The sequence below is a fragment of the Sycon ciliatum genome, chromosome 9 (assembly GCF_964019385.1).
Source record: "Sycon ciliatum chromosome 9, ocSycCili1.1, whole genome shotgun sequence".
NCBI classification, from domain to species: Eukaryota; Metazoa; Porifera; class Calcarea; order Leucosolenida; family Sycettidae; genus Sycon; species Sycon ciliatum.
In genome coordinates this window covers 19045593-19060577 of record NC_088651.1, presented here as the reverse complement: position 1 = coordinate 19060577, position 14985 = coordinate 19045593, and the positions used below count along the sequence as shown (strand labels likewise).

Genomic DNA, 14985 nt, shown 5'->3' with positions numbered 1-14985 from the left:
GTGTAAAGACCTGTGAACGTCGGCTTTCTATATACTGTGGTGAGCAATTCTGTGGAAGAATGCTTAATCAATACATCAAGAAACGGCAATTCTCCATTATTCTCCTCCTCCATTGTAAACTGGAGAGCTGGGTGAAGATTATTTAAACGCTCAGAGAATTCCAATGCCAGTTTCCGGTTGTGAAATGCTGCGAATGTGTCATCCACATAACGCCTATAGAATTGGGGCCAATGACTGTCTGGAATTGTGTTCTCAAAATATCCAACAAAGATATTGGCTAGCACGGGGCCCAAGGGTGAACCCATGGCTACTCCGTCCCTCTGTGCGTACATATTGCCATTGAAACTGAACTGCACGTCTGATGTGGCTTTGAAAAGCAGCTTCTTGAAAAGATCTTGGGGTATTTGCGGGGCTGATATTTCATCATCATGGTATAGCGACTGTATGCAGATATCTATTGTTTCCTTGAGAGGCACGTTTGTAAAGAGGCTGACTACATCGAAAGAGCACAGGAACAGCGATCCAGAGTTCTCTGCCTGCTGCTGGCCAAATTCCCGTACATCATCCACGAACTCGAATGTATCCTTAGTTGCGTGGGCGGAATATTTGTTCAGGACTGGTTTTAGTAATTCAGCTAACCACTTGGCCATTTCGTGTTGGGGAGCATTGATCATGGACAGGATTGGTCGAAGTGGCACGTCTTTCTTATGTATTTTCGGTACGCCATATAGCACAGGTCGGCACGAGCCAACGGGTCGGATCCGGTCGTAATCTATATTGAGTATTTTTCCAGCCTTTTTGTATCGCAATAGGTATGCCTGCAAGGCGCGTTCATCCAGGTAAGTACGGTCATGCGTTTCCGTTGGTCCCAGGAGTTGAAACTTCGATGCATCAGCCAGAATAGCATTCATCTTGTCATTGTAATCACTTCGCTGCATTATCACCACTCCATTCCCTTTGTCCGGCCTGCTGATTATTATATCTTTGTCATTCTTTATTTTCCTGATGGCTGCCATATGCTTGTCGTTGAGGGGATAATCGGTTTTATCTGCTTTACTGTTACTAAACTCTTCTGCAAGATTCGCCAACGCTGCTTGACACGTATCCCTCTTGGCATCACTCACTGGTACGCAGCGCTCCAATTGATCATTTGTTAGTTCGAATTCTGCCTGCACAATCTCCTTGTCCATTCTAGCATTTTTCCACTGCTCCATACATTCTTATGGTAGTGTAGTGTGAACTTGAGGCGCGTAAGAATATTCTTGCTGATTCTCTACCCCCAGTATAAATTCTGGCTTCGTTTTCGTTCTTGCTCATTCCCATGTATCTACTGATGAAAATGGGTGAAAAGCTTTTAGTGTTATGAAACTGACAACCTTGTTGTTGTGTGTATATATATATATATATATGCAGAGCTCACTGACTTGTCAGTTTGAGCACTCTGGCAAGGTACGTTCGGACCTGATTGGACATTTTTATTTCCATTGCTATCAGGTTCGGCCTCATTTCCTCTGTGCTGCGCTGACGAGTCCACAAAGGACGAAACAGTTCTGTCCGCAGATTGAGTATATATATATATATATATATATATATCTTTCTATCTTTCTTTCTATCTATCCATCCATCCATCCATCCATCCATCCATCAATCCATCCATCCATCCATCCATCAATCTATCTATCTGTCAATCTTTCTATCTCGCTCTCTCTTCCGTAGTGACTTGGGAAGTGCATACCGTTTGCAGGGTGTATCTGAACACGGGTTGATAATCAGACTGATTATCCACGTTAAGGCTTGTGGTGTGTTGAGACCATGGTGCTGAGCCTTAAGCCTTATAATTATGATAATGGTGTTTTTTGTGCACTATTCCCAACTTGTGCTTGCATGGCCAGTCGTTCTACTCCAGAGGCCGAGGTTCTCCCAATCGTTGGGGAAACCCTCCCAGCTACGCGGCGTTACAGGGCGGCGATCCCTAACCCAGTCCCCATGGTGTGTAATGAGCGACCAACGCCCAGGTCGAAAGGGGGATGTACTTTCCATGCACAAACTGCGGACCCTGCGACAGCGTCCCGTCATGGACAATGCGGGTAAGGCTCGTTGTCTCTCTGGCTCAATCACTCTTACTCTCTCATGACCTCTGTGCCTAACTTTGTTTGTCACGCTCTCTGTATCTCTCCCTCTCTCTCTTTCCCTCTCCCCCTCTCTCCTTCTCTCTCTCTCTCTCTCTCTCTCTCTCTCTCTCTCTCTCTCTCTCTCTTCCTCTCCCTATCTCTATCTTTATCTCTCTATCTATCTACCTAGCATGCTGTACGCAGATTGAGTACCTATCTATCTATAAATCTATCTATCTATCTCTCTCTCTCTCACACTCTCTTCTGTAGTGACTTAGGATATGCATACTTTCTGCAGGGTGTATCTGAACACGGGTTGATAAGTGGACTGATTATCCACGTGATGGCGTGTATTGTTTTGGGACCATGGTGCTGAGCCTTACATGATAATGGTTTTTGTTTTTGTGCATTATTCCCTACCTGTACTCAAATGGCCAGGAGCTCTACTGCACAGCCTGAGCAAGCAGCAAACTGTGACAACACGGTCCCATGTACCAATCATCACGAAGCGCCCGATCGATGCACCCCTTCCAACTTTATTTCGGATATCCATGGTTTGTCTGTTTCGTTTTATTCGTTGTTGCTGTTGTTGTTGTTGTTATTTTTGTTGTTGTTTTAAATCTTTATTCTCACGAAAGCCAGTGGCCAATAAGAGATCATAGTGTAAGAAAGGAGAAAGAGTGAGGACAATTTTTTCAGTCCTGGCTTTAGACTTTATGCTAGGGTTTTATGTAGGTTGATGTTTACTTGTTTATTCCATGTTTAGTCCATAGTTTCTTTCCTCACTTTGTGTTAACCCTTACATCTCGTTATCCTGCTGGCGAACATTGTATTGTTTTGTTTTTTCACGGCTGAGAGTAGCGAAAGAGTGCAAAAAACGTATTTTCACTCACAAATATTTTCGTGCCTTTGCTCTTGTTCTGCGCAACTCCGTTGAGCCGGCCATCGTTGTCTTTGTTTTTCCTCGTGGTAGTTGAAGTTGCCCACCCACCCACCCTGGTTTCATGGGGGTCTTCCCCTGTTCTTCTTGATATTGTATGCCAATGTGTGTGGCTTATGATTATGACATACACTGGTTATTACATGCCATTTCTTGCTGTCTCTATACTTGGGTCCGACTGGCAGCGGGGCAGGAATTAATGAAATAGAAAGGTTTTTTGGCCGAAAGGCGTGTTTTTCCTCTAGCCCGGTTGAGCGGTCGCGGCTAGGAATGTAGGGAGTCATTGTTTTCAGGCGCTCCCCTGCTGTCCAGTCACCCATGCTCACCAATGGCCATGCTGTTTCACTTGATTTCACGGACTTTTCTCCCGCTTTCTGGCGGTTCTTTGATGGATTTAGATGTTTTTCGGCTATTTATCTATTATGTGGCTGCGAGTGTGGTTTTTTGCTTCTACTCATTTCTGGAAAACCACCACAGTGGTGAGTGTGATTGCTCTGGCAGACCCCTACCCCATGTACTGAACAGTCGCTTTGTGAGTGAAAAACAATATTTCGCGTTGTTTCACCTACATGTAAATAAATTTTGTTTTTGTTTTCCCTCAAACCCGTGAACAACATGCGTGTAAATGTAGTGACTTTTGTACTTTTTAGCATCTTACAAAAAAGTTCTTTTTGCATGTTTGAGCGCATGACTGAGGGCCGGGAACTAGGCATTGGCGGATAATGCTCGAAAAGGTTGCAGATTTTGCTCGAAAAGCAGTGAAATTGGCAGAACTATACAAACCTTGTGCATATATGGCGGGCGGTTTGTGCATATATGGTTGGCAATTCCTCGAATTCTGCTCCATATTTTTATCCACATACCAAACATGCATGAAACATACCAGAAAAAGTACCGAATTCTGCCAATTTTTCTGCCAACATTATCCGCAAAGGCCTACCGGGAACGCATGCTGTGGCTCCATGAGCCGGGTGTGGGGGCAATCGGATACCGTTTCGGACAACTTGTCTGCGAAAAATTCAGGCCGGCAAAGCTCATCACTGGGCACAACCTCCAATGCGTGCAATCGAACATGGCTGAACAAGCGGTCACGTGTTCGTGAGTACACCAGTCACCTGGTCACCTTTCCTGCAGCCTACAATTTACAGCATGATTGGGCGAGTTTCTGCCACTCGAGTTGAACCTTTGAACCTTGATAAGAAAGTTGTCGCCTGCTGGCGTGGTGACCAGGTGACTAGTGTAGGCAGGAGCACATGACCGCTTCTTCAACTATGTTCGATTGGGAATATGGGCAGAACGCTGGATCGCAGCCTTTTCGGACCAAAACCAGTCGACTCAGCGTCCAAAAGACTACAACATATGGGCCAAGCGCGGTCATCCGTGCTTTTATAAGAACGAAATGGCGCTTTTAGTGACATTTTGGATACAAATCCCCATCTAGTAGGGCGCAGTCTAGGCCCCGGCGGATTATGCCGGCATGGTGGTTGAAAATTTGGAGCATAATTTTGCGTCCTTTCGGAGGTAGGAGCATAACTGTAATGGGTAGCCGAGTGGTAGGCGCGGTGAAATCAACAAGAATTACCTTTATTCTACTTTCAGGTACACACCTGAGATATAATTATTAGTGAAAGAAGAAGCGGCAAAATAAATAACTTTCTCTCCGGTGCTCACCTAGAGGTTGACTACTTCTTCTTCGAGTTAGCTTTCGTTGCTATCTAATCTAATCTTCATCAAAACAGAAATGCGCAGCCGCTTTTATGCAGCAGACGCCGTACGCTTACATACGGAGATACACTAAATATACATCAGGCAAAGCTCCGTATTAGTTCCGTACTGCTTCCTTATTGGTCGGGCAGGGATACTACACCCTCCCTTCCTACAGATAATCACGCCCTCGTGATTTTCAAAATATTAGTGAAGAGTTACGAACACAGCGTCAACCGGAAGATGGCAAATTATATCGGAAATGGTAACGTTTAGAGGAGACAGAAGAAATGAACTGATAACAAATCATAAAGTAGAAGCACATCAGGTTCACACGATCTCACGGGGTCAAAAGGGGAAAGAACTGTCCTCCAAATAGGACCTGAAAATCCACAGCACTCTTGCTGCACAACGCTGGCACAACCCGCCAGGAACATCGCAGTTCAAAAACCGAACTGAATACACTATAACTATAAGGGGCGTTGTCACACACATTGTCCCACGTTAGCTGGGTAAACCGTGGCTCACCATGATCAGACGCCTACCAAACTAAACTGGATTCACACTCGCATAAAGGAAGACTGAAGAGAACAGGGCGACTGAAGGAAGACAGGCAAGAAAATGCCATACCTGGAATCCGCGTTAGTAACCACAGCGGCGGCTGGAGCTATGGCGGAGGGCGAGCCAGGTTTTATCTTCATCTTGGTTGAGCCGGTCACTCAGAGCGGCTAGCTCGGCGTCAGACAAATAACCTCCCTCCTCGTCTTGAATCGTGGTCTTCACATTGTCGATAGCATCGCTTTGGGCGACGTAAAGAGTGATGGACTAGCCAGGAAGAGTGTTGACGAAAATCTACATTCCACCACGGAGACGAAGAATATTACCAAGTGAAGAGTGGACTCCTGCTGAATGTTGTAGTCACTCAGGGTTCGGCTGTCTGCCAACTGCGTGCCAGCGAAAATCAAACGCTGCTGGTCTTGGGGAATACCCTCCTTGTCTTGGTCAGCAGCCTGCCTGTCGTCGTCCTCATCAGCTTCGCCATCACCACCGGTAGTGTACATGCAGGTAGCGGGTCGCTTGGAATCGCCATCGGAGTCTCCAGTGTGTGCCGTGGGGAGAGAAGGGTAATCCACGCTAGCACCCTGACTGTGCTGCAGGCTAATAAGCAGGGCCAGCCCAGGAAGGCAAGAAACATGATTCTCATCTTGATTCGTCGCACGAAGCTGCAGCGGGTTGAGCCATGGGGGTCTGGGGTCGAATCACGTTGTTTTATTTAAAACTACACCGCTGCCACCAATGTAATGGGTAGCCGAGTGGTAGGCGCGGTGAAATCAACAAGAATTACCTTTATTCTACTTTCAGGTACACACCTGAGATATAATTATTAGTGAAAGAAGAAGCGGCAAAATAAATAACTTTCTCTCCGGTGCTCACCTAGAGGTTGACTACTTCTTCTTCGAGTTAGCTTTCGTTGCTATCTAATCTAATCTTCATCAAAACAGAAATGCGCAGCCGCTTTTATGCAGCAGACGCCGTACGCTTACATACGGAGATACACTAAATATACATCAGGCAAAGCTCCGTATTAGTTCCGTACTGCTTCCGTATTGGTCGGGCAGGGATACTACATAACTACATGATTGTACCACAGTTCTAGTGTGTAGGCTACACAATTGTGTATAATGCACCTGATCAGTGCTGGCGAGCTCCATGGTAAAGGGTTCGGAGGTCATGCAGATACATCATAGTGTTTTCAGCGAAAAGCAAGGTAGAAATCATGGCAATACAGTCATTCAAGTATTGTATGCTCGAACTCGTCTTCTTCAAAGTAAAGGTTCTTTCTCACACTGATAGTAATACAGTACATGTAGCAAAATATGCGAGTGAATCAGCTAGGATCCAGCGGATTCTGCCGGCAGAAAAATTGGCAGAATTCGGTACTTTTTCTGGTAAGTTTCATGCATGTTTCGTATGTGGACAAAGAAATGGAGCAGAATTCGAGGAATTGCCCGCCATAAGGTTGTACGGTTCTGCCAATTTTACTGCTTTTCGAGCAGAATCTGCCACCTTTTCGAGCAGAATCCGCCAGTCTCTAGAATCAGCCTTTATGAAGTATCCCGGGGTGGACGAGATAGTGACGGGTAGTTCACAACCTGACTCTGCGTACATGTACATTATTCATGATACGAAGTCGTGAGTCGTGACCTCTGGATTTTAGCAGCTAGCCGGCCGTGACTGTGTAGATATTGCGGTCTAATAATTAAAAAAATGAGGTATAGTTGATGTTCAATCATGATGGAAGGAGAGGTGGAGCTACGGGAGAGATGAACTGATTATTCACAGGGTGAGGTTGGACGAGTATGACGATTAGGAAGACAGTTGAACATGATAATTTTCAAAGGTAACTCAAACTAATTTGGCAATGAAAAAATATTTATTGCAAAAGAAGTCATTTAATCAATAGAAGAAGTAATGTTTTTTTTCTTTTCCATATTGATCTCTGGCATGCATGGAAACCTTGTTATGGGGATACTCGTGTATTTTGTTGTACATGTACTTCTGGCCACTTGCAAGTACGAAAAACGCACAATTTTCCGAACTTTGAGGCTCCATAAGTACAAGAAAGTGAATATGTATTCCCGCGCGCCAAAGCATAATACAAGGATGAGGATTTTGGGAGCATAATGCGAGAATCCATGAAAACACAATTGTATGATGTGTATTTCTTCTTCTTCGTGTCAATTCGCAAGTACAGACATTGATTAGCGTGAGATTCATAGTGAACAGGAGAGCTCGGGTGAAATAAGACGAAAGGAAAACAATGTTTCCCACAGCACAGATACAAAAGCCAAACTGCTCGCCAGTTACATTTAAAAGGGAATGAAAGATCAACAGACTCCTAAGAAGGGAAGATATTTAAACATGATGTATTGTTGAACAACCAAATGTTCAAACTACAATGACCGAACCGATGGAGATTCTGGTGTGTGTGTGTGTGTGTGTGTGTTTGTGTGTGTTTGTGTGTTAGTGTTTGGGTGCATGTATAGATGTGTCTGTGAGAGTGTGTGTGTGCCTGTGCGTTTGTGAGTATGTGTGTGTGTGCGTGGTACATGGTGTGTGTATGTGTTCGGGAGTGGCGGGGATGAGTTATAGGCACCGCCGGATTATGCCGACATAATTATTGGCATTACTTGGTGGTTGAAAATTTGAAGCATAATTTGGCATCCTTTCGGAGGTAGGTAGGGTCCGGCGGATTCTGCCGGCAGAAAAATTGGCAGAATTCGGTACTTTTTCTGGTAAGTTTCATGCATGTTTGGTATGTGGATAAAGAAATGGAGCAGAATTCGAGGAATTGCCCGCCATAAGGTTTGTATGGTTCTGCCAATTTCGAGCAGAATCTGCCACCTTTTCGAGCATAATCCGCTGGTCCCTAATGAGTTATGGAGTGATAGTGGCTGGAGAACCTCATTAGATCAGATTACTGGTTACGCCATCGAAACCTATCAATTTCCTCTGTATGTTCTGCTGCGTAACATGTTATCGTGTCTCATTCTTTCACATACTGATCATATATGTATGTTTTTAGCATTGTATTCAGCAGAGTGATGCAATTTACAAACAGCTAGATCATTGTCACATTCATGCGCATTGGCTGGTTCATAATGCACCACAGGCTGAATATAGTTATCGTTCACGACATCTCTCCTGAGGTGCGTTGGACACACATTTCTAACCGTTTGCTCGGAAATGCAGGTTCTAGGCGATATCCCGTTAGTAGGAAATGCCCGTGCAAGGCTATAATCTCTGTTAGGCCACACCAAGTTCTCTGTTACTTGGAAATGTTGGTTCTAGGCGATATTATGCAGTTTGCATACCTCAGTCTGGCATGCTGAAATGTTCAAGTCCACGCTCCACGACTGCCTTCTATATTTGGATTTCGTTGATCTGGCAAACAATTGCCGCTGCTTTTAACACTATAGTTAGCACCGACATGATTTGCTTTTTATCTGGACAGTGTATTTGTGTGCTATTCTGACATGGTTCTTGTGTCATGTGATCAAGAACACTGCTTTTCTACTGTTCTCGGTTGTGTGTGCGTGTCTCTGTGTGTGCACAAGTTGCTATGTCTAACATAGCTGTTCGCTATCATCTCTCCTGCGATGGGCATGTCTGAGTGTGTGTGTGGGGGGGGGGGCTGTTGCCAATCTGTGAGTGTGGGTGCTGTTGAATGGTGTAATCCCAGCACAAGTTGCTATGTCTAACATAGCTGTTCGCTATCATCGCTTCCGCGATGGGCATGTCTGAGGTCTGAGGTGTGTGTAGGAGGGGGGGTGAAGGTGCTGTGGCTTGTTTCAGAGTGTGTGTGTCGGGGGGGGGGGGCTTTATGTAGTGTGTGTGTGGCTTTCTGGACAATCCGATCAACGATATTTCCGAGGCCAATCAGGGGCGTCGAGGAGGTATTTTAAAGTGGTACGGTCAACCATTTAAAGTACAATGGAGCCACGAGTTGGGGTGCCTTCTCTGAAACATTTCCAAAATGAAGAGCCCAGATTAGTGCTTTTTGTTGATTAACAGGATACCCTGGACAAATAGTGGTATGGTCAATATCGTAGTGACCGTAGCGTGTTCGACTCCCCTGCCAATACACATACTCTCGCATATCCCGTCACTGTTCCGAATCTCCGTACAGTTATATCCCGGGGCAAATAGAACTTGGTATTGGTTTCTCTGATTTCGTGTCAAATTCCTATGAAAATTGTCTAAATACTGCATGGTGATGATATGAAAGGAGTCGGAGGGCGGTCCAGGGCAATCAGACGCAGTACTTGTAAGTTGTAGCTTGTAGAAACAAGCTAGGGCAGCTACTGTCCGTCTGATTGCCAGACTGGGCAGGATTGCTCCCGGACCGACGATTCTGAGGGCGTTGTGCTGGACTCGGTCCAGTCGGCTAAGGTGGCTGGATGACGCTCCAATCCAGATAAGTGGGGCGTACTCCAGCAGCGGACGAACGAACGCCTTGTACACGGTTATGCGCCCAGCCGGAGGGAGAAGATGAGCAGACCGACGCAAAAGACCAAGTCGCTGCCTTGCCCGGGTTGCAACAGACCGGAGGTGCTCCCCAAAAGACAGCTTCTGGTCAAAGATGACGCCTAGGAGGTTGATCAAGTTTGCCTCGGGGACTTGTATTCCACCAAACATGGTTGATGGGAGGTGTAAGTCAGCCGCGGTTGCAATCATTGCCTGGTACTTGGTGGGCTGAAATGCTATCTTCCATTTCTAGGGAAAAAGAAAAAAGAAAACAATAATCATAACAAGCAAGTACTAGTAGAAAGGTAACTACTAAATGGGTCTCAATGTCATCGTCACAGGTACTGTGTGGACCACAGCCATCTCTTTCGGATTAGATCCTTACATACGTTGACCTTGAAGGTTTGGAGGCGTCTTGAATGAGGCTCGTGAAGCAGGTTGTTCCAGGGTGTGACGGCGAAGAAGGGGAAGGATCGCAGGAGGTAGTCTGGTGGATGATGCCCAGCGGGAGGCATACGCAGACGACACCACACTTTACTCCATTGTGTCGAATGGCAGCGCGGCAGGTGCAGCGCACTCACTGCAACTGTCAATCGATCGGCTGCATAACTCGGGCCATGTACCAGTCTATATTATTTTCTTCATCGAAGCACCTGTTATAAGTATATAATATAACCTAACCAGTTGATTATATGGGAAATATATACCTGTATACAAACCGAGGCGAAGCCGAGGTTTGTATATTGGTTTATATTTCCCATATAATCAACTGAGTAGGCTATATTATGCTTATACTGAGCTGATATACAAACTCCCATCTCTCCTTTGCACTAGTTGTAGTAACTGTTGCACTACTTGCTCCGTACAGGTACGGTGAAAGAAAGACTCGTCGAGCCATGGCTGTGGCCCTGTGTGGGTAGGAACTCCAAGACGAACTTCTCTACCTTTGTGGGAGAGATGGGAGGCCCAGAGGAATGCATATCAGAACCAGTTAAGAAATGCCAAGACCCTGTACTTCAAGCGCCTCAGTGAGAATATTCACGATGAGCAAGATGCCCACCTTTGGTGGAAGAAAGCCAAGACACTTGCCAACATCTCCTGTAAGAAAGATAAAGTTCCTGACCTAACGTGTGAGGGCTACACGGCACAGAGCGAACCAGAGAAAGCAGAAATGCTCGCGAAGGTATTTGAGCGCCAGCGCACTCCTGCTCACGGTACAGGTCCAATACCAGCACCAGCCGACGACTGTCCGAATGAATTATTCTCTCTGCCAGTCTTGGCCGAATCCTCAGTGTACCGGGTGCTCCGAAGGCTCCCGCAGCATAAGGCAACAGGCGGGAACATCTCGAACAGGATCCTCCGAGAGATCGCACCTTGTATAACGTCCTCTGTTACCAACCTGTTTAACGCTAGCCTCACCTTAGGTGAGTTTCCTAGTGCCTGGAAGCTGGGAACAGTAATCCCCATATTTAAAAATAAAGGTAACCCGTGTGATCCCTCCAACTACCGCCCTATAACCCTACTCCCAGCTATTGCGAAAGCACTAGACAAGATTGTCGCCACCAAATTCGGTCACTATCTCGAGGTCAACAACATCATTGTCCCGGAACAGTTCGGCTTTGTCCGTGATCGCTCCACAGTTGACCAGCTGATACAGCTCACTACTAAGATCGCATCGACCATGGATAAACGCATCCCTTACGATGCTGCATTTCTCGATTTTGCGAAGGCCTTCGATAAAGTGCCGCATGACGTGCTTCTCCAGCAACTCGGGACTATCTGCGATGCTCCGGCTACGAGTTGGTTTAAGAACTACCTCGATACGCGTACATTCAGCGTCCGCGTCCAACACCATCTGTCCTCCCCACGTCCCGTCAAGTCTGGAGTACCCCAGGGTTCCCACCTCGGGCCATTGCTTTTCCTGGTACATATCAACAGCCTACCCAGAGCCTCGAAACGCAACCAGCACGCTGATGTTTACCTGTTCGCGGATGACACCGCCGTCGGCCAAGCACGAACCAATGGTACCAGCCCAATGGAGACTGCCCTGCAGGACACATTTGCCTGGGCCGACCGAGTAGGCGGTACCTTCAACCCATCGAAAACCGTTGTTATCTCATTCGCTGAGGAAGGAGCTGCAGAGACCATCCGCGGTATCCAGCCGTCAACCAGTCACCGTCACCTGGGAGTGTTGTTGAGTGAAACACTTAGCTTCCAGGAGCATATTGAACAGACAATAAGCAAGTTTAGACAGCGCTGCGTTCTTCTGTGCCATATGGCTGACCGTTTAACAGGAGACATCGTCTCGAAGCTGTACCTTACGTATGTCCGCCCCACAGCAGAATACGCCGCCCCAGTTTGGGAGTCCTCCCTCTCTGCTGCACAGCGGCTCACCCTTGAACGGCTGCAAGCCAGAGTAGCTCGCACAGTCATGCGGCTTGAGAGATGCCCTTGCCCATCAGACGAGCCCAAGTCATCATTGTTTAAACAGCTGGGGTGGCCAAGTCTATCCTGGCGCAGGAAGATCGCCTGCCTTATGGAATTCTTCCATTTGGTCACCACCCAACCAGAACTTTTTGAAGCAGCGGGATACTGCCCCACGCGTAGTCGCCGCCGCCAACTCGCATTCACTCTGCCACGGGTTGGGAAACACGCCGGGAGGTCATTTCTCTTCCGCACCGCTACTGTCTGGAATGCCTTGCCCGCAGACCTGAGAGCCACAGCCTCGCAGTTCCTGTTTCACAGTCACATTTGCACGCACTTCTCTGACACCAAACACAATGCCACTCCGCACTGGCATGCCTCTGTCCTCCTTCTTTGTGCGTTGCGCTTATTCTTATTAATTTTTGTGTTTCTGTTTCGGTACATTTCGTATTTCAAGGCATACCCCGAGGCTATAGGTATCATTGATTAAAGGACCATTCTGGAACATTCAGCATAATTGTATTTCTCTTGCTAGGCTGTTCATTACGAATTATTAGCCCTCCACTGTCTGCTATCTCAACCCTACAGCCTCCCATTATAATGGAACTCCCTTCAATTTAGACTACGTCTTTGGGAAATCCTCAAATATATATAATAATAAAATAAAATCGCCAGTGATCACGCACACGCGTTGTGACTAGTTCAGTTGCCTTGGTCACCGGTCGGACCCCCCAAAGCTTCAGTGCTGGAGCGGGGTTGATGAGTCGTACCGCAGAGATGACGACCTTGGAGAAGACGCTACATCGGAAGTAACCGCTACGCGCCAAGTTTGAACGCAAAGTGACCGTTACCGGGCGCAGATCTCACCTCGGGCTCGGTAAAAGAATTAAGGACCACTATTGTTTGGTCATTAGAGTCCGTCTCCTTTCCAAAGAAAGAGCAAAATGAGTCAGCCCGAGCCTGTTGCATCTCGATCCCTAATGAGTCAGCCCGAGCCCGTTGCATCTCGATCCCTAATGAGTCAGGCCGAGCCTGTTGAATCTCGATCCCTAATGAGTCAGCCCGAGCCGGTTGAATCAACTCCCAAACGTCGCTTCGGTTCTTCCACGGAGGCTGACCACCATGCCATTATTCAAGCGGCAGTTCCCAAGAACACTCGCAGTGCCACTGATTATTGGTTGCGCATGTTCCGTCAGTTCTGCGAGGGACGCGGACAGGAGGAGGTCATCGATTGGAAAACCGTCAGTGGTGAAGTTCTGTCACCCCTGCTAGCTGCATTCTATGTCGATGCGAAAACGCAGGACGGCTCGCCCTTCTCCACGAATAGTCTCAAAGCGGCACGCGGGGCTCTTCAGCGGCACCTGTCGACTGCTGGGCAGACTATCAACATCTTCAACGACCAGATCTTCTCAAGGGCCAACAAAGTTCTTGACGGAGTGCTGAAACAGCGAAAGAAGGACGGCCTCGAACGGCAGGTGCATCACAAGCCACCAATATCTGAGGCGGACTGGAAGCTGCTACAGGAATATTTCAGCGGCATCGACGACACCAACGACGCAGTGAAACTTACTTATTACGTATGGTTCCATCTGACGTTGCACTTTTGCCTTCGTGGAGGTGAAATGCAAGCGGCCATAAAAAAGGACGACGTCGTGTTCTTCACTGTTGACGGGAAAGAGATCCTGAAGCTGGGACCGTCGTACATGTCAAAAAACCATCAAGGCGGACTGCGGGGCACGGACTGGTCATCTGCTGGAGTTATTGAAGACCCGCAGCAGATAGCAGCTATCAAACGGTACGTCTCCAAACTACACCCAGATGTTGATCTAATTTTCCAGCGTGCCATGGGTAAACGTGAGCTCTCAAACGAAACTCGCTGTTGGTTTGCCAAATCTGCCCTATCGCATAACTTGCTGTCCACGATGATCGATGATGAAGCGTTTGTCATCCGCAGCTGGTTTGTCCCAGCCTTACACCAACCATTGCGTACGGTCAGGGAGTCGTATAGACCCGGGAGGCGACACGCGCATCACTTGTGCACAACCATGATCGACTCAACGATTCAAAATATTACGACCTGCTCGGTGTGGGACAAGTCCGTACATAGGTCATAGCGCCCGGGAAATCCGTACATAGCGTCGTCTTCGTCCTTTCGCTGAACAATTGTGGTCAGACTTTCGATCGCCATTGCCGAAATACAGCCATCTGTGGCCATCGCTGAGGAGTTCACTAATACAGGGTCTTGTTCACTGGCTTACTCACTGGCTTTGCACTGCCACTCGAACTCTGAGGCACTTTGACCACCTAAGATGAGGTAATCCTTTCTTTACAAATTGCCTCAATATTTTCTCACCTTTAGGGCAATGAAGTAATTTTTTTCCTCGTGACTAACTTCGACCGACCAAGTTGCCCTGTCCCAGTGATCTACAATACTTATATTGCATATTTGTGAAATATTGGACCTATCCAGATAAACGAAATGACTTTTATTCGAAATTACATTTTCCAAAGTTTTCCTTCACAAATAGTCCCAATTTGTTCTCCCCTTTAGGGCAATGAAGTAATTTTTTTCCTCGTGACTAACTTCGACAGACCAAGTTGCCCTGTCCCAGTGATCTACAATACTTATATTGCACATTTGTGAAATATTGGACATATCCAGATAAACGAAATGACTTTTATTCGAAATTACATTTTCCAAAGTTTTCCTTCACAAATAGTCCCAATTTGTTCTCACCTTTAGGGCAATGAAGTAATTTTTTTCCTCGTGACTAACTT

The 14985-nt window shown here is 46.8% G+C and overlaps 1 protein-coding gene and 1 long non-coding RNA gene across 2 annotated transcripts in view; both read left to right on the top strand.

Moving 5' to 3' along the window:
- Positions 1-1968, top strand: part of LOC135825001 (uncharacterized) — a 5772-nt gene extending 3804 nt beyond the window's left edge. Inside the window, exon 3 of the long non-coding RNA XR_010555002.1 lies at positions 1893-1968. This is a non-coding gene — a long non-coding RNA (uncharacterized LOC135825001). The remainder of the gene's footprint in view (positions 1-1892) is intronic.
- An 11183-nt stretch (positions 1969-13151) lies between these two features.
- Positions 13152-14321, top strand: LOC135824324 (uncharacterized). The gene has a single exon (XM_065337058.1). The coding sequence runs from the start codon at positions 13152-13154 to the stop codon at positions 14319-14321; it is 1170 nt and encodes a 389-aa protein (XP_065193130.1).
- The last annotated feature ends 664 nt before the right edge of the window (positions 14322-14985 follow it).